The 19474-nt window shown below is 51.4% G+C and overlaps 1 protein-coding gene across 1 annotated transcript; it reads left to right on the forward strand.

Moving 5' to 3' along the window:
- Window positions 1-620: 620 nt before the first annotated feature.
- TCF15 (transcription factor 15) lies at window positions 621-6237 on the forward strand (the record flags this gene model as incomplete). Its single annotated transcript, XM_082671564.1, has 2 exons — window positions 621-1139; window positions 5826-6237. 2 exons carry the CDS (start codon window positions 621-623, stop codon window positions 5898-5900), a joined length of 594 nt encoding a protein of 197 aa, XP_082527690.1. The 3' UTR covers window positions 5901-6237.
- Window positions 6238-19474: the final 13237 nt, after the last annotated feature.

Consider the following 19474-nt stretch of genomic DNA (forward strand, 5'->3'; position numbering starts at 1 on the left):
TCCAACTGTTCTCCACTGACACCACCATCCTGTACATAATGAAAAATCCTGGGTCGGCTGAATCAGATTGGGGGGAATCCGGGAATTTATCAAGTCAAAAGCCCCCCCTTCCCTAATTCTTACACGAAAGTTGCAGAACCACAGTATTAGAATTTGAGGGAGGAAAAACCCGAGTTGCTTTCTCTGCAATCTTCTTTTCGAATGAGGAAACTGAAGCCAGGAGGGGAGAAGGGACCTGCCCGCAGCCTCCCTGCGGTCTAGGCTGAAGATGAGTCCGGATCTGGGCACAGCCCACTCCACCCACCCAACCCACCCCGACCTCCGGCTTTTGCCCCGCTCGCCCGCGGGGATCCAGCGCTTTCAGGGCGGGCCACCAGCTCGCGGGCCGCTTTCAACCTGGGGAACTGGGGCGAAGGGCCCGTAGCCATTGGCCGGGGCGCGGCGGGCGCCTCCCCATTGGCCAGGGCGGAGTCCCCCGCCCCGGCCGGGGCGGCCTCGGGACTGGCCCCTCCCTCGGCTATAAGGCGGTGGCCAGCTGAGCCGTGGGAGCGCGCGGGAGCGCACGGCGGGGCGCGGCAGACGCTGGGACGCTGCGCACCAAGGGAAGCGGCCGGCCGCCCATGGCGTTCGCGCTGCTGCGCCCCGTCGGCGCGCACGTGCTGTACCCGGACGTGCGGCTACTGAGCGAGGACGAGGAGAACCGCAGCGAGAGCGACGCCTCCGACCAGTCGTTCGGCTGCTGCGAGGGCCTGGAGGCGGCACGGCGCGGTCCGGGCCCCGGGGGCGGGCGGCGGGCGTCCAGCAGCGCGGGCCCGGTGGTGGTGGTGCGACAGCGGCAGGCGGCCAACGCGCGGGAGCGGGACCGCACGCAGAGCGTGAACACGGCCTTCACGGCGCTGCGCACGCTCATCCCCACCGAGCCGGTGGACCGCAAGCTATCCAAGATCGAGACGCTGCGCTTGGCGTCCAGCTACATCGCGCACCTGGCCAACGTGCTGCTGCTGGGCGACGCGGCCGACGACGGGCAGCCGTGCTTCCGAGCGGCGGGCACCGCCAAGAGCGCGGTCCCAGCCGCCCCCGACGGCGGCCACCAGCCGCGTTCCATCTGCACCTTCTGCCTCAGCAACCAGCGCAAGGGGGTGAGTGCGCGCGGCGCTCCAGTACTGCGGCCGCAGGGTCAGGGAACGGGCTTCTTACGGAGCAAAAGAGGGGCCGAGACCCCAATGAAGAGAGGGGAAAGAGACGTGGAGTCGTCGGGGGTGCAGCCCTCCAGGCCCAGAGTTTGGTGTGGAACAGAACCGCTCACAATGTTCCCCAAACAAGGGGTGCAGGGAAGCCCAGAGCTCGGGCGTGATATAGAGGATGGAGATTGCTCATCGAAGGACACGCCCTCCCACTAGGAGTGTGCTGGGAAGAGCGTGTGGGGAAATCATAACAAAGGCTGTCATTTATTGAGCTCTTCCTATGTACGGGCGCGCGTTCCTGGTTTTCTTTTTACCTTCACAAGAACCCCGTCAGGCAGGTAGTTCTGCCCGTTTTATCACTGGTGAGGACCTGGGGCTCAGAGGGGTGCCCATGTTACACAGCTCGAAAGCCAGAATGCAGGCTCTGGGTTTGCTGGTATGTGTTGCCCTGAGCTGCCCTTACCGTGAAATAATTGTCCCGCATCCTGAGACTGACCCAAGGGCAGGAGACTGAGAAGAAAAGGGGATGCACAGCCGCAGTCAAGAGCCTGAGGTACCCAGCTGATGAGCAGTAGGTGTGAAGCAGGGGGTCTTTTGAGGATACCCAGCCCCCAAAGAGATGGAGTGCTGGGGAAGGGCACTGTTGAGTCAGCCGGGCAGAGCTGGAGGTAAGCTCCTGTGGTCTCTCCTAAGTAAGGATGAGAACCAGGCTGGTAGGGGACGGACGGGGCTGAGTAGCAGCAGAGGTTGCTGGGGGGTGCTCCTGGTTGAAAGCTGGCCTTCCTGCACAGGCCCCAAGGAGCCTGCTTCATCCCCAGCCTTTCCCCTTTCTGGCCTGGGCTTTTCTTAGAATAAGGAGGCTTGTCTTGTGAGAGCTTTGGATTCTAGCAGCTAATATTTACAGCTGGGGAAACTGAGGCTGAGAGAGTCCCTGACTGGCCCCCGTGGCCTTTTGGAAAATGAAAGAGTATGGGAGCACAGGGAACTCTGCTCAGTATTCTGTAATAACCTAAATGGGAAAAAGATTTGAAAAAGAATAGATACATGTACAGGTATAACTGAATCACTTTGCTGTACACCGGAAACTAACACAACATTGTTAATCAACTATGCTCCAGTATAAAATAAAAATTAAAAAAAAAAAGTCATGGGGGATTGGAGTCACGCCTCTGGGTCCCCTAGTCTTTGGTTCTCACAACTTCCCCAGCTCCCCTCTTCACTCTGTTCTGGGGAAGCCTCTGTGTCGTGGCCTCAGACCACCCCCTTCTGGCCTCTCACCTGCCATTGCTGCCTCAGTTTCCCTAAGTCAGTCTTTTTCGGTTCCAATTTGAACTCTCTCCGGGGTCCCTGATCCTCCCAGCTGTGGGCCCTGGTCTGTGGGCCCTGGTCTGTGGGCCCTCGGCAATACTCCCTGACTGCTTTTCACCTATTCACTCAGTTCAGCAAACCTTAACTACCCGACAGCTGTTTTTTGTCGACTCTGAAAACATTCCCAGAGAAGCAGGTTGTGGATGCCCATCCACCACTGTCAGGAACTCCAATTGCGGGGCCAGGGCAGGGCCTGGAGGTGAAAACAGAGATGTTGTGGTCTGATGGGGAGGGGGGCGCACAAAGGGACTGTCAGGGCCAGAGGAAGCCCCTGACCCAGTGGCTAAGTTCCTGACAGAGGCTTGGGGATGGAAGCAGGCAGGTTGAGGCAGTAGGGGAAGGTGTTCTAGGAGCAGGACACAGTGAGAGCTAGAGCCTAGAAAAGGAAAAGGGTAGACGTTGAAGGTGGCAACGCTTAGAAGGGAGGTGAAGACTGGCCAGTGACAGCAGTGTCAGCAGTCTTGATGAGCACTGATCTCTCGTGCTAAGTGCTCTCCACGTGTTACCATTAAAACCCCCCAGCAGCTGGAGAAGGAGGTGCTCTGGTTATCCCCAACTGCTTAGAGATGCTGTCACTGGTTCAGAGACACCGCCCATGATGGAGTCAGGATTCGCACTCAGGCCTGCCCAACTGGGACGTGGGAAAGGTTCATGTGGGAGGGCCCTCGGGGAGAGGGTGTGTCCATCAGGTGCCTGCCCCCCACAGCAGGTAGACTGGGGGCTTCTCTGCTGGTCTCAGGCCTGTCCCACAGATCACAGGGCCTTGCCTGGGTCTGGCTGCTTCCCCGGGATCTGTCTACAGGACCTAGAACCCAGCCAAATTTGGCTGTGGAAGCCATGCTCTCAAGCACACAGGCTCCTCTGGGAATAAGCAAAAGGGGTGATCCTGGCTGGCTCTGGCCCGCAAAGACTTGAGGACTCGACTAGAAGAAAACTGGCTGTCTTGGGGAGCCTGTGGGAGCCTTCCTTCTCAGCTCTGGTGACCAGAGAGCTCCAAGGCCCCAGACCCTATCCCTTCACCCTGAGCCACCACCTTGTTCCCAGCTGGCTGGTCTGGGGTTGGGGTCACCATAGAAATAGCTCCCTGTAGCATCTTCCTGTTTAAGGAGGGGTTAGGTGTGGCCCTCTGTGGTAGAAATAGCAAGGGGAGGTGGAAAGGAGGGTCTTGTCTCTGCCCTGTTTTCCCTTTTGTCACCTGGGGGTGGGGGTCAGATAGGGTCGTCTTGTAAGGCCTTCCCCGCTTGGCGTAGCAGCTCAGGAGCAGAGGTGGCACAGAGGGCAGTGGGGCAAGGAGGTCCCATCACCAGATGATGCTGATGTTAATACTTGCGAACATTCATTGAACACTTACTATATTCCTGACACTGTGCTAAGGGCTTTACCTGCGTTAACGTGTGTAATCCTCACAGTAACTAACTTTACACATGGGGAAACCGAGGCTCAATGAGCTGAAGTCACTTGCCTGAGGTCTGACAGGTAATCCAAGGCAGAGCAGGGGTTGAAGCCCAGATCTGTTTCACTCTAGCCACCGCCTAACTACAGTGCTTCCCGAGCCCTTGGCGCTGAGGCACAAAGAGACAAAGAAGCTGGGGCCTAGTCAAGGCTTCTCCTAAATGCGTTTGGCAGTTACAAGCCTCCTTCACAGCTGCAGTTGCATTTCATTGCACCCTGGGGTGGCAAGTAGAATCGTTTTGTCCCCATTTCATAGATGAAGAAACTGAGGTTCAGGGAGCTGAACAGTCCCAGCATCCTCAGGGGACACAGGTCTCGCAATGACTGCCAGACTTGGGGTGGAGGTGGCTCTCCCTTACCCTGAGGACTTAGAGTGAAAAGGTGGGAGGCCGGTTTTCTGTCCTCCAACCTCAACACTACACCCCCCACCCCCATCCGCCCTTCTCAGCCACTCTTGCCAGAGTTTGTCTGAGAAGCCCAAGCCCCAGGCTCTGCTGGGACTGTGGCCTCAGCCCTCAAAATAGCCCTGCCTGTGAATGAACACACTGTCCCTGGGCCCGGAGAGCCTCAAGGGAGGCTGGGCTCGCATCTGGATGGATCTGCCCCAACCTGGGCCCAGGAGTGGAGCGGGGCAGCGGGCAGAGCTCCGAGATGGTCAGCTGTTTCTCTAGACGGCTGAGAAAAATGCCGGCCCCATTATCTCCTAGTCAGGTTCGGGGGTGAGTATTTACAGTGGGATTGCAGACACCATTGTGTCTTAGAAACGGGACAGACTGTTGGACAACATGGATTTTTCTAGCCCAGCCCTTTTTACCAACTGGCTGGGTGCCTCTGAGCCAGCCATGCAACGCTGGAGGCTGCAACAGAGGGGGTACGCGAAGGCCTGTGATCTCGCTGGCTTACAGTGAGGATGAAACCCACATGTCAGACCTCAGGACAGTGGGTAGAGACTGCCCCTGCAGCGTGAGGGGCAGGTGGCTTCCAGGGCTGCCACCATTACCTTGTCTCCCAGTGGACACCCCTGATCCAAGCGGCGTTGGTTGGCAACTGCTCCACGCCAGTCCCTGGGCTGGAACTGGGACTACAGAGTGAAAGACTTTCCCCGACCACCCCCTTGAGCTCCCAGCCTGATGGGAGAACACAGGAGAGACCCCATCTTCCCCTTCTGGGCTTTATCCTGGCCCCAGAAAGGCAAGAAGTGCTAGGAATTGCAGGAATAGAGAAATCTTCCTAGGATAGGACCAGAGAGCATATTCCTGGCAGAGGGAACACCCTGAATGAAGGCAGGGAGGCCGGAATTCCAGAATCTACTTTTGAGGTTGACGAGCAGGCCACTGGGTATACAGCCAGGCAGTGGGAGAACCACTGTGGGGTGTGTTCTTCCCTTGAGTGTAAAATACTATGATTTAAACTATACTGGATTTTTTTTTAAAGCAACAAATCACACGAGGAAGAAATGAAAAAAGTAAAAAAGTATATAGAGTTAAAAAAAAAAGGCTTCCTCCCATCCTGTCTCCTCATCACATTCCTCTCCTCTGAGGAAACCCGTTAGTGATTTCCCGTGTGCCCTTCTCTCTGGACATCTCAGCACACAGGAACATGCACTCAATCCTTGCTTTCGTCCTTAAACGATATTAGTCCATAAAGAGTCATCCCCTGTTAGTCCATATAGAGTTTCTTCTGCCTTCTGCAAGAACTTGATTGTGCAGCTAACTGATTTTTTTTTTTTATCAAGTCCCCTATTGCTGGACACAGAGGTTAGTTTCAGTGTTCATGATGACCCAACTGAACCCCCTAATACCTCTTTCTCTCTTCCTGCAGGGTAGCCGTCGCGACCTGGGGGGCAGCTGCTTGAAGGTGAGGGGGGTGGCCCCAGTTCGAGTGCCTCGGAGATGAGCCTGGACCCATATGTCATTTGTTCCAAGCAGGACCCTGAGAAGGAGGCCAGAGGCCAACCACTGGGCGAACAGGGGAAGACCCCAGGAGCTGAACCCAGGTCCCTTCTTTGTGTAGGGACCAGAGGACAATGGCCTGGGCCCATGACCCTATGAGCAGGCCCCCTGGGACATCTCCACCCCACCCTGGAGAGCCGTGAGGACCCATGCAGCCGGCCCGAGCCCTGGCTGGTCAGAGACAAGGCAGAACTTTTGGAAAAACAAAGACTGTTGTTGACAGAGGATGTGTGTGTGTCTGTGCATGAGTGTGGGTGTGTGTATGAGAGAGAGAGAATTGATGGGTTTAAAATAAAAGGTATTTTTAAGTAAAAAATGTTCCCAGCTGAAGAAGGGAGGGGCCTGGGGACATCAGAGGTCAGAGGTGGCCCCTCTCCTGGACCTTGGAAGAGACACAGGTGTCACAGGTGCCACCCTGTGCCCTGGAGGGGGTGGAGCTGGGGGAAGGCAGGGGACCCCCCTCTCTAGAAGTCGAGATAACCAATCTTTCCTCACTGTCTTCCTGAACAACTGTTGGGTGTCTGGTGTGGTTGGTAAAAAAAAAGAAAAATCTTAATTTTATTTATTTTTGAATAAGGAATATATATTCATCCACATGGTTCAAAATTCAAAAGGTACAAGAGGGTATGTGGTGAAAAGTCTCCCTCCCTCTTGTCCTCCGGCCACAGTTCTCCCGCCGCAGGCAGGCTCAGCCACTAGTTTTTTTGTGACATCCCTATTCCTTGTGAATAACCAAGCAAACACAGAAATATACATATATGTTTTCTTCCACTCTACACAAACAGTAGCATAGTGTACCCACTTTCTGCTCCGTGCATTTTTTTTTTTCCTTAATCTAGCTTGGGTGTTATCCCAAGTCAGTACATAAAGGTAAAGGGTATCTTCATTCCTTCAGTAGCTGTTTATTCCATTTTGTGAACATACCATACTTTAACCCATCCCTTATCCACGTCTTTACAAACAGGGCCAGGTAGGCACGTGGTTTTTCACATGTGCAAATGCGTGTGTGCTGACGGGATACTTTTGCCCATGTTGGAGCTGAGAAGATTTAAAGAAACAATGACAGGGCTTCCCTGGTGGCACAGTGGTTAAGAATCCGCCTCCCAATGCAGGGGACACGGGTTCAAGCCCTGGTCCAGGAAGATCCCACATGCTGCAGAGCAACTAAGCCCATGCACCACAAGTACTGAGCCTGCGCTCTAGAGCCCGAGAGCCACAACTACTGAAGCCTGTGCGCCCAGAGCCGGTGCTCCACAACAAGAGAAGCCACTGCAATGAGAAGCCCGCGCACCGCAACAAAGAGTAGCCCCTGCTCGCCCGCAGCTAGCGCAGCAATGAAGACCCAACGCAGCCAAAAATAAATAAATAAAAAAAATTTAAAGAAACAATGACATCCAAAGGCACGTGGCTGGCACATGGCAGGGTGACAATGTGAGGTCTGTCCACCTATAAAGCCCAAAGTGAGCTCCTTCCCTTGCCCTGGAGATGCCCCAGATTGGGTGCCAGCTCCTGTGACCCTGATTATTCTCCCAGAAGCCCTGGGAGGTGGGGGCCGGTGTTTCCCCATCTCACAGATCTGTCCCTGTGGGGCCAGGATTGGGGAAGCTGTAGAGGCTGGAGGCAGGGGAGACAGGGAGAGGGGCCAGGAGAGGCGGCAGAGCCAGGCAGCCACCCTTTCCTCCAGGTTCGTTCATATGCCTATTTTTTAATCTATTTTTTTAACAGACACTTACTTAGTGTTTACCAGCTGAAGCCTGGCTGTACATTCCATGCCTGTATCCACTCTGCTCTGCCATCCCCTGTATTTGACTCTCGGACAGAGCCTGAAGTGGGGCTGCCCATTTTGCAGATCAACAAACAATCCCCCTTCGGGAGCTAATTAGGAAAGCACAGTGTACCCCCTGCACCTACCCAGCTCCAGGGCCAGGCAGCCCCTGGCAAAGCCACGGGAAAAGGACTGTGACCTTGTCAATGGCAGGAAACCTGGAAGTGGGGACAGAGCAGACACTTGGGTGCCCTGGGCTGGAGGCCCACTTCTGCCACCAGATTAGCTGGATGACCCCGGAGAAGTTGCTTGACCCCTCTGGCCCTCCCTGGCCTAATCCCTAATCAGCAAGAACAGTTGGGACAGAAAAATAATTATTTGTTTTGCCTTAAGTCGTTTTTAATAGACTATGTACTGGGTAAATAATGTAAGTTGTATCCAATAGTATGCAGTGAAAAGTATGTACCTCCCTCAGGCTCCTCCCCAAAGGCACTTCTGCTGTTTCCTGTGTGTCCTTCCAGAAATGCTCTATACTGATTACTGGTTCTGAAAAAGTATTTATAGATTTCTCTGCTTATGTTTTCATTGTAAAAAAAACCTGAAATACTGCAAGACCCTAGAAATATCACCCATCCCAAAGACAACTACAGTTAACATTGTAGTAATCCTGAAGAGTTTTTGTAAAACACTTACACTTAATCATTTGCAGCATACTGAGTTAACACTTTTTATCAAAGTATAATATACCTGCAGGACAGTGCACATGCCATTAAGTTACTTTCACAGACTGAGCACACCTGCGCACCCAGCGTGCAGATGAAGAAATGCAATTAGCAGCAACCCAGGAGCCCCTCTTGCACACCTACTCATACTAGGTTCCTTCAGCTGTATTCCCCTTGAAATAGACAACACACAGTATTCACAGTTCAGAAGACACAAAAGAATAAACTGACAATGAGTTTCCTTCCAGCCACTCAATTCCAGTTCTCAGAGGCAATTCTGGTAACCAGAGTCTCAGAGTTCCTTCAGAGACAGTGTTTGCAGATACAGGCAAATCACATATATCTTGTTTTTGCACGAGAGGTAGCATTTTACACACTGTTCTGCACTTGGATTCTTTTTTTTCCTTAACAACACACCTTCAGTGTTTAAAGAGCTGCTTCATGCTTTTTCGCAGCTGCGTAGTGCTCCGTTCTGCACGTTTTGCTGCTTGCTGTCTTCCTGGGGCCTCGTTCCTGGGTAATGGACAGTTGATGTCTCGGGGCCCATGTGAGCTACAAGGCCAGCCCAACACACGTGACTTGGGAGAGGCACAGCTGTGGACCAGTACCTCTGGGGGCCATTTGCCTAACATCACTGTCCCCAACACACAAGCTTTCCACCTTCAGGATGGGCCAACCCAGCCAGGCTTCTCCAGGCTGCCTGAGCGAGGGCCGACTCGGGGCCAGAGGATTTAAAGGAGCTCAGGGAGAAGAAACCCAGGGCTGAGGCAGTGGAATGAGCAACTTCAACCAGGCCACCTTGGACCCTGAACAGGAGGCCTAAATATCAGGTTGCACCCTCCACCCAAACCTTATTAGACACAAGGAGCATCAACACAAGAAGTATCTCAGAGTCCATCATTTCACAATGAGAAGCTGAGCCAGTACAGACGAAGCAACCTGCCCGAGGTCCCCCAGTGAGTCCCTGACTCTGCTGGGCCACCGGGAACCCAGGTCTTCCTGCCTACCACTCAGGACTCTCTTCTCTAATTCCACAGTTGCAAGTGGAAGGACTCAGAAGTCGCCCATGGCAATGGAGAAACTGAAGCCCGGAGAGGGACAGCGATGAGCCAGATTTGCACAACATTTGGAGCTGAGCTGGGCTGAGAATGCAAAGTACCTCCCTGCAGCCCAGGGCTCCTCCACCACATTAAGTTCCTCTCATTGGCCCAGGCCGCTTCCATTTTATGAGGCTCCTATTAGATTAAAAAAATAAAAACCCCACAGAATAGAATTCCAAAACCTCTAACATATTTAGCAAGTTAACTCTTAAGCAACCATATACAATCACAGGTATGATGCATTATCGTGAGAACATTAGAGGATTTACAAAAACATCAGTCCGGGTTTCCCTGGTGGCGCGGTGGTTGAGAGTCTGCCTGCCGATGCAGGGGACACGGGTTCGTGCCCCGGTCCGGGAAGATCCCACATGCCGCGGAGCAGCTGGGCCCGTGAGCCATGGCCGCTGAACCTGCGCGTCCGGAGCCTGTGCTCCGCAACGGGAGAGGCCACAACAGTGAGAGGCTTACGTAACGCAAAAAAAACAAAAAACAAAAAACATCAGTCCACGGGACACATATGTACGGTTGAACATCTTTGTTCAACCCTGTCTGCATCTCCTGCTATTGTGTATTTTACTTCATCTGGACTTGATATGAAAAGCCTAGACCTGGACAGCAAAATGCAACATGCCCCCGGGCTGGATCCTGTCCTGCAGTGGGGTGATGCTATAGAGGACATGACTGGACAGTTGACAAAATTGGATTAAGAACAACAGATTAAAGTATTATATCAATGTTACATTCACTGAATTTACTAACAGTATGGTTATGTAAGAGGATATCCTTGTGCTTCAGAAACATACCCTGAAGTATTAAGGGGTAGAGGGACATGATGTAGATGACATACTCAAATGGTTCAGAAAAAAATAATCTGTGTGAGCGAGAGAAGGATAAAGCAAATGTCCCAAACTGTTAAAACTTGGTGAGTCCAGGTAAAGGGTATATGTGAGTTCTCTGTACTACTTTTTGTCACTTATCTGCATGTTTGTAGGTGATTGCAGAGTGAATAGTTAGAACAAAGTCAAGATCTTGGCCCTAAGATGTGAGGCCTGCCAAATGGTCTCCTGGCCCCCTCTGACCTGCCCTGTTTCAGCTGCCCCAACAGAGGATGGAGAACACCCCCAGTGGACCCAGGCATCCCTTCCAATGACTCTCAGGCCCCTGTGCCCTTCAGAAGGCTAAGGTGGTCCCAGCCCCAGAGCCTCCTGCCACCATGATTTATGTCCCTGTGAGCCTCAGCAGCTGTGAGCACGGGTCCCGCCAGGCGGCCTGCTGGGGGGGCCAGCATTTGCCTCTCAGCGTGTCTAATCCAGACCAGACTTGTAGACCCCATGGGCCTGGGATCAGGCTCCCAGGGGGCCGGGGTCAGAGGGTAGGCCAGCAGGGCCTGGAAACTGGGGAGGTGCTGAGGGTGAACTGGCTGGAAGGCAGGAGACCTGGCCTGGTCTAGCTTGGTCACTGCTCCTGTGTGACCAAGGGTGGGTGTCTGCCTCTCTCTGGGCCTTGGTTTTCCTCATTTTAGCACAGCCTGCACACAGTAGACCAGAAGGGCTTTGTAAACTGGGACAGACTGGCCTCATGGGAGGGAAGACTGGTAGAATTCAGGAGTTGGTGTTTTCTGATGCCCAGATCCTCTAGGCTTGGAAAAGTGCCTGACTTTTTTGAGGGCCTACAAGGTGTCAGGCCTTGGTCTGCACACTTTACATAAGTTAATTAGTGTAGCCTACTCAACAAGTTATTGCTCCATTTTATAGATAAGGAAACTGAGGCACAGAGAACATGCCCACGTTCACCTGGCCCCTGGTAAGCAAGTGGATTTGAACCAGGTGTTCTGGCTGCAGAGCCCCACTGAGTTTTCAACCACTGGCCAACACCCCTCACCAGGTATGTACCCAGTCCTGTAAGGGCCTGACTGAACCTGGGCTTCCAGAACAAGACAGAAAAGTCATTCCCCCAGCCTGGGTCTTCACCGCTGCTCAGGGCCCAGCCTGCACTGGGGGAATCAGAGTCTGAGTTTGGGTCCAGGAACCTGCATCTCCCACGGGCTTGCAGCTTTGCCAACACTCCCAGAACTGGAGAGGCTCAAACACAGGGTTTTGGAGGGTTTAAATGGAAGGGCCTGGCGTTCATCTCCTTAGAACCCCTCAGGTTACCAATGGAGACACTGAGGCCCAGAGTAGGCAAGGTGCATCCCCAATATCACATAGCAAGTCAGAGATGGGCCGGAACCAGTCACCGTTTTCACTGCTTGGTGACACCACACCCCCTCGTCCCCACGCCGAGCAGCAATAAGCACGAGAGTCAGAGGCACCGCTCTGGGTGACTCACAAGAATGGCCTCGCTTAATCTTGCAACAACCCGTGTAAGTTGGTACTGTTGTCATCACCATTTCATAGACTAGAAAATAAGGCCCAAGGTCACCCAGCTCAGCAATGGCATAGAGGTGATTCAAACCCAGAGGGTCTGGCTCCAGATCCCAAGGCCTGAGCCACAGCAAGGAGGTAAACCTCAGCAGGAGGCACAGGATAGAGTTTAACATCATAGACCTACTTAAGGTGGCTGGCTCAGCCTGTCAGGCAGTCAGTCAACAAACGTGTATTGAACTGCTCTGTGGACCACGCAAGGCTCTAGGGATGGCCAGAGAATAAGACAGATGTCGTGCCTGCTCTCACGCAGGCTGAGGTCTATCAGAACAACAGGCTCTGAGCAAATAGTAAAAGTATGACGGGTGCTTCCAAGGTACGTGGGGATGTGTGAGTGGGAGAGAGTAGAGGAAACGTAAGGATGATGGCTCTGAGGCAAGAAAAGGTTTTGCCGAGTGTGAAAGGTTCTGCAAAGTTGTCCAGGCCACCCCTGCATGAGATGAGTGATGGGGCACCTGGGAGTCCCTGGAGTTCCCCTGAACGTAACCTGATAATCCCTGACACGTCTCCTCTGAGCGCCCAGAGCTGCTCTGAGAAGAAGTCAAAGCACGGCGAGCCTCTGCGGACAGAGGAGAAAATAATGGTGAAGGCTCCCAGAGCACCGCATCTGTGCCAGGCATGGTGTGAGCCCCGTAACTCACCTACTCCTCCCAAGCCCATGAGGCAGGGGCTGTTAGCATCCTCATGGCTCCCCAAGGGCACACAGCCACTGGATGACAGGTCAGGATTTGGACCCAGGCATGCAGAGTCGAAAGCCGCCCCCTTAACCTCCCTCCTCCGTTGCCCATGTGCTCAGTGTTGAGGTTCCGAGGCAGGAGGCAACTCTCCCCAGGCCACTGAGCCGGGTCAGAACCCCTGCTCACGACACCTCTGGCTGCCACCACGCGGCAGCATCCCAGGGCCTCCCGCAGTGCCAGCAAACAGTGGGTGCTCAGCAGGTACGTGCTGAAGGGCCAAGAGGCTGGGCTTCCAGAACAAGACAGAAAAGGTCATCCCACCAGCCTGTGTCTTCACCCCAGCCCGCACAGGGGGATTCAGCGTCTGGGTTTGGGTCCATGAACCTGCATCACATCATGCGGTCTCGTATCCACCCTGCAAGGCGGGCTTTATCCATTTCATAGATGGGGCTCAAAAAGGAGCAGTGGCTGGCCTGAGGTCACACAGCTATGAGTGCAGTTAGACCTCGAACCCGGCTCTGCGATTCATCCCATCTGTAGAAACCCACGCCTGGAAGCTCAGAAGATACTGGCAACGGGCCTTTAGCCATAAAGGAGAGAGGGACGGGCTTAGAGCTTAGGGAAGAGAGAAGGCGCTGACCAGCTGGGAACGCCGTGGGAACGTCTCTTACCCCCAACCCCACCCCATCCCAGCGCGTCCCCCCAGGCAGCAGCCAGGGCAGGGCGAGGAAGGGGTCAGGGAGGCGGGCCTCGGATTCCCAAGGAGCACACCCGCTCCTGTCCCCTGTGGGGTGGTTAAGAAGTCACCCGGATCTGGGCCTGTGTGCAGCTCGCCCGACCCTCACTCTTCTCCTCGACGCTGCCTCCCCCTCCTGCCCACCCCTCCCCCATCTTCCCCTGCCTCCCCCTCTCCTCTCGGCCCAGGCCCACCACCTCCCCCGCCCCTGGCTCTCAGAAAGCCCTGGAAAGGCTGCTTTCTTTGAGACAGGAAGGTGTCCTCAAGTCTCAGGAAGGAAAAACAGTCAAGCTGAACCCACCAAGACCGTCTCCAAGGGGCCGGGGCTGGCATGGGGCCAGGACTGACATCACCTGGGAACTGCCACGGCCACAGCTGCAACACGCCTCCTGGGGGGACGAGCTTTTGCTATTTAAAAAAATAATAATAATAATTAAAAAAACCGTTTCCAGTCTGGTGTTTTTAAATGTGCTTTTTATAGTGGGCCCTGGGGCGTGGGTGTTCTGGTGTCCCCCCCCCACTCCCCTTTTTCCTCACGTCCTGATTTTCACACCACACAATGCAGCCTTTGACCAATTCCAGCTCATTCCCGGGGATTCTGGGTGGGACCTCCTTCCAGTCTCTGATTCCCTCAGATTATCTTTTATCTATCTAGATACATTTAATTTTAACTTTTAAAAAATATATCAATAATATTTGCCCATGGTACCAAATTCAAAAGTTACCTAAGAGCATCGGGTGAAAGTGAGCCTCTCCCCCGGCCTCCATCACCTCCTGTCTGTCCGCTGAGGCAATCCCTCTTTTATTTTATTCAACAAAATCTCCTCTAGTGCTTACTAGTGCCACGCTTCTAAGCAATTATCTAATATTAATTCGTTTAATCTTCATAAAAATCATGTGAGGTAGGGTTTCCATTGGCTATATTCTTGTGAACATTGCCAAAGATATTCTATGCACAGAGAAGCATATCTAGATCTGTAATCTTACCCGCTAACTCCCTTTTTAAAAATAGAAGCTTATTATACACCCTGGTCTGCACTTTGCTTCACTTACTTGAAAATGTGTATTGGAATCATTCCATATTGGTGCATAAAGAGATTCCTCATTCATCTTTACAGCTGCATGGTATTCCCTTCTATGGAAGGATTACCATAATATAATTAATGTGTCCATTCTTGGGTGGACATTAAGGATGTTTCCAATGTTTTCTCTTGTGAATAATGCTGCAATGAATTGCCAAAGTGATCTTTCCAAAGCATGACTTGGACCTCATCAGTCCAATGTTCAAAAATTCTCCACCTTTCTCTTGTATGCAGAAGGGCTCCTTGAATGTAGGGGTTATCAAGAACCCCTCTGAGATGCTGATGAAAGCAATGAACCTGCTCTCTAAAAACAGCTCATGGACAACTGAGCTTCATATGAAGTTCAGAGACCCCTGGAAACCCCAACATGGTCACAATAATGCCAAGACACCTCCCGCTGGCTGTGTGATGTGCCCATGGCTTTGAACTGGGCACTCTCCACTGCCAGCTTCACTGCTTCTAAGTTACAGGGCTGTGGGAAAATTGCTTAGTCTCACCAAGTCTTGGTTTTCTCATCTCTAAAATGGGGATAATTATAGTGGCTTCCCCCTAGGATTGTGAAAAATAAATTAGATCCAGACTCTGAAGTATTTAGCTTGGCGCATAGCAAGTCCTTAACCCAGGTTAGCTATTGTTTCTGAAAGACGCATTCCAAACTTATTCATTAATTCAACAAATATTTATTGAGAACATATTATGAGCAGAGAACTGGGGGGTTCAGGGAGGTGAGGAGAGGGAGAGACGTGTAAAAAATCAAACCAAACCAAGTAGCCATGTGTGACAGCGTGCTCCGGGCTCTGATGGTAGAAGAGGCAGGGGGCTGAGGGAACACAGAAGAGGAGGCAGCTAAGGCACCTTGGGGTGGGGATGGTCAGGAAAGACTCTGCAGAGAGTTTTTGACTAGAACGGAAGCTACAGGAGGGCATAGACTTTGCCTGTGTTTCCCACTGCTACCTCACCTGGCACGTAGTAGGTGCTCACTAAATGGCTTTGGGTAAATTCACTGATAAAGGGCACTCTTCCACAGAAGGAGGACACAGGCAAAGGAACAGACTGAATTTCTGTACAATTCGGGCATATCCCTCCTTGCCAGCCCCTTGCCCACCACTTCTCTAGCCCCCTCCTCTCTCCAGCCGCATTGACGGTGCCATTCCGGGCACTGTCCCACTGCCTGAGCTGCTCCCCTCACTGGAAAGATCGCTTCTTATTTATGCATCAAAATCCTCTTCATTTATCAAAACCCTGCTCAATCCCACCTCCACAAGAAAGGATTCCCGGACAAGTCTTCATCACCCCAACCACTCTCCCTTTCCAACTTTCCCATGACACTGTGTTTCTGCCTGGAATTGGCCAGGTCTCTTTCAGTTGTAAGTGACAGAAATCCAGCTCAAAGTAGCTAATGGAGGGCTTCCCTGGTGGCGCAGTGGTTGAGAATCCGCCTGCCAATGCAGGGGACACGGGTTCGAGCCCTGGTCTGGGAAGATCCCACATGCCATGGAGCAACTAAGCCCGTGAGCCACAACTACTGAGCCTGCGCGTCTGGAGCCTGTGCTCCACAATGGGAGAGGTCGTGACAGTGAGAGGCCCACGCACTGCGATGAAGAGCGGCCCCCGCTCTCCGCAACTGGAGAAAGCCCTCGCACAGAAACGAAGACCCAACACAGCCAAAAATAAATAAATAAATTTATTTTTTTAAAAAAAGTAGCTAATGGAAAAAAAAAAAGTGAGTTATTGGTTTCCAGAACTGAGCTCAGGGCACTGATTTCATGGCTGAATCCAAGTGATGTTATGATATAATTAGAACTTTCTCCATCTCTCATGCCTGTTTTCCTGGATGTCAGCTTCATTCTCTTCATTCTCAGAGAGTCTCTCCTCTTTTGGTGGCAAAGATGCTGCCAGCAACTCTAGATCATGACTCATCCTTTTAGAAACCCCTTTGGAGCGGCCCCTTCCCCTAGTAGTTCCAGCAAAAGTCCAAGAAAAGACCCCCACTGGCCTACCTTGGGTCACATGCCCAACCTTGTGCCAACGCCTATGACTAGAGGCACAAAGCCAGGCCTAGTTCTGTGCTCATCTCTGAAGTGGGTGTGGGGTTTGCCTGGCCTGAGCTACAAGAACAGAGAGTGGGGGAGGGGTGGTTTTACAAAAGAAATGGCCACTCAGCGGGCAAAAGCCCCAGATGTCACTAGTTATAGATGTAACAGCTATGCCTCTGTTGGAGCACTGGCCACACTGCCACCAGGAACTTGAGGTATTTTTGTAGGATGTGTCTCCCCCGAATCTGTGAGCTCCGTGGGGGCAAGGTCCCAGCCCAGCGTCTAGCACATGGACTCAACTTGATGGACACCAGCATGCTTCCCCCCTCTCCTTCATGACCCGGGCCCTCTTTGCACTCACTCTGTGTTTTGGCCAGCTTTGGGAAGACCCCGACCCTAGCCAGTGCAGTGGCCAGGCCCGTGGAAGTGCACGTGATCCCTGACTTCTGCCCTATCCCTCTGGCACAGAATGTCCCCACCACAAGGGGGTCGAGAGGCCCAGTTCTCAGTCCATGTCATCTATGTGACCTTGAAAGAGTCCCTTCCCCTCGCTAAGCCTCAGTGGTCCTTTCTGTTCAATAGGGTTTGGGAGAGGCATTTGACCTGAGAGGCATTTCCTCCTTTTCAGCCCATCAAGTCCCTCTTTACAATTTTTTCCACGTCAGGGTACCACCTGTGCTGCCAGTTATATAATTTTTTTTCTTTAAATGAACTGTCTTTTAAAAACATAGATATATTCCTTTCAAAAGGGAACTTTAGATCCCTCCATAAATGGAAAACCAGTATCTTGTGCCATAAATAGAAGGTAACCATAAAAATAAGTACAATGAAAACAAAACAATGTCATTAAATTTTTGCCAGATCCGGCTGCCTGCCGAAGTCTCAGAGGTGGAGGCCTGCTCTCCGTTAAAAAGGGAAGTAAGTGTTAAGAGAGGTGTTAAAAACACACCAGCATTCAACAGAGACTTTCTCCTCAATAACAAGTTGAAGGAAAGTGGGAAAGGGAGGAAAATTCCACTCTGGGCTCAGTTGTTCTTAAGCTGAGAGTGGCTCCACCTGGCAGCAGCTCAGGTGGGACCTGTCCCAGTCTTAGGAAGCTGTCCCTCCCACGGAGGGGCCGCGCCTCCCCTGCACACAGGCCAGGTTGGGAGGGGTCAGAGCCCAGCCTGGCTAGAGCTCAAGTTTGGAGCTCTGGTTCATGTTTCATGGACAGAGGAGTCTCTGCCTGCTCAGTCCCAGCTCCTCTCACCAAGCATGGCCTGGGGTTAATGATGTAGTTTTCATTTGCATAAATTTGCATGAAGAAACTCTGGGAAGATTAGAAACTAATAAAGGTAGGAACCAGGCAGATGGGAAACAGAGTGGGAATGAGACTCTTCACAGGATCCCTTTTTTATACTTTTTGAACTATATGAATATATTAATGACTCAAATTTTAAATAATAAAAACAAACATTTATTAGCACCTGTTATGTAAGCAGACTTTGTGTTAGTCACTGAGTTCATTCATACATTCACTCATTCACTCTTTTATCACTGTGCTTCTGCCACTGGCCTCTTTACTGTTCCTCAGATACACCGAACTCTTTTCTACCCCAGGGCATTTGCACATCCTGTCCACGCTGCTTGGGATGCTAGCCTCTTCTCATTCTTCAGGCTGCATCTTAAACATCATCTTCTCAGGAAGTCCTTGCTAAACTGCATTATTTAAAGCAGAGATTAGCAAACAATGGCCTATATTCCAAATGTGGCCCACCACTTGTTTTTATAAATAAAGTTTTATTGGAAGACAGCCATGCTCATTCATTTACATATTGTCTATGGTTGCTTTCCCATTATAATTCACACTTAAGAATTGTGACAGAGACTGGATGTCCCTCAAAGTCTAAAATATTTACTATTTGGTTGCTTAACAGAAAAAGTTTGCTGACCCCTGATCTAAAGCAACATTTCCCTCTTCCCAAGTTCTTTTTTTTTCCTTTTTCTTTTTTTTGATTGAAGTATAGTTGATGTCCAATGTTGTGTTAGTTTCTGCTGTACAGCAAAAAATTCAATTATACATTATATATATACATTCTTTTTCATATTCTTTTCCATTATGGTTTATCACAGGATATTGAATATAGTTCCCTGTGCTATACAGTAGGACCTTGTTGTCCCCAGTTCATCTTGATTGATCACTACATTTATTTATTTCATGGCGCTTACAACAGTTTATAATTATCCCGGTTGTTTTGTGTGTGTGTGTGTGTATAATTATTTGTTGTCTCAAAGAAAACTTAAGAGACAAAAGCAGTTAGAAAGCAAGCAAAAATTTACCTGAAAAGAAGTTTTACAAGAGGGTCCAGGTTTTAGAATGATAAATCACCAAATAAAAGATACAACAGGGCTTCCCTGGTGGTGCAGTGGTTGGGAGTCCGTCTGCCATGTGGGAGACGCGGGTTTGTGCCCCGGTCCGGGAGGATCCCACACGCTGCGGAGCCGCTGGGCCTGTGACCCATGGCCGCTGAGCCTGTGCATCCGGAGCCTGTGCTCCGCAACGGAAGAGGCCACAGCAGTGAGAGGCCCGTGTACCGCAAAAAAAAAAAAAAAAAAAAAAAGATACAACAGATATTTCAAGGGAAAAAAAATTACCAAGGATTAGTTTGCCCAAGGTAGAAAAAACAATGTTCTCACCTGATTATTATACCTGCAAAGGTAATCACATATTTTTGGACATAGTTTTGCAGAAGAAATAAAGTTGTTTTTGTTAGGGAGTCAGTTAATTCACAGGAAATCCTCAAGGCTTTGATTATTTGGGGATTTAGAACTAGACAGAGGAGCCCTGGTTTTTCTCAGGGTATAAAGTGCTTTTATAATCTGACCTATTAGACAAAAATGGCGAAGACCCAGTTTGGCTTCCAAAAATTATCTGTTCCCCAGCCCTCTGCCCCACTATTAGAACATAAGGGAACACTATAACATTCTCCCTGAGGGA

Source organism: Grampus griseus (assembly GCF_964374135.1).
Source record: "Grampus griseus genome assembly, chromosome: 14".
Taxonomy (NCBI): domain Eukaryota; kingdom Metazoa; phylum Chordata; class Mammalia; order Artiodactyla; family Delphinidae; genus Grampus; species Grampus griseus.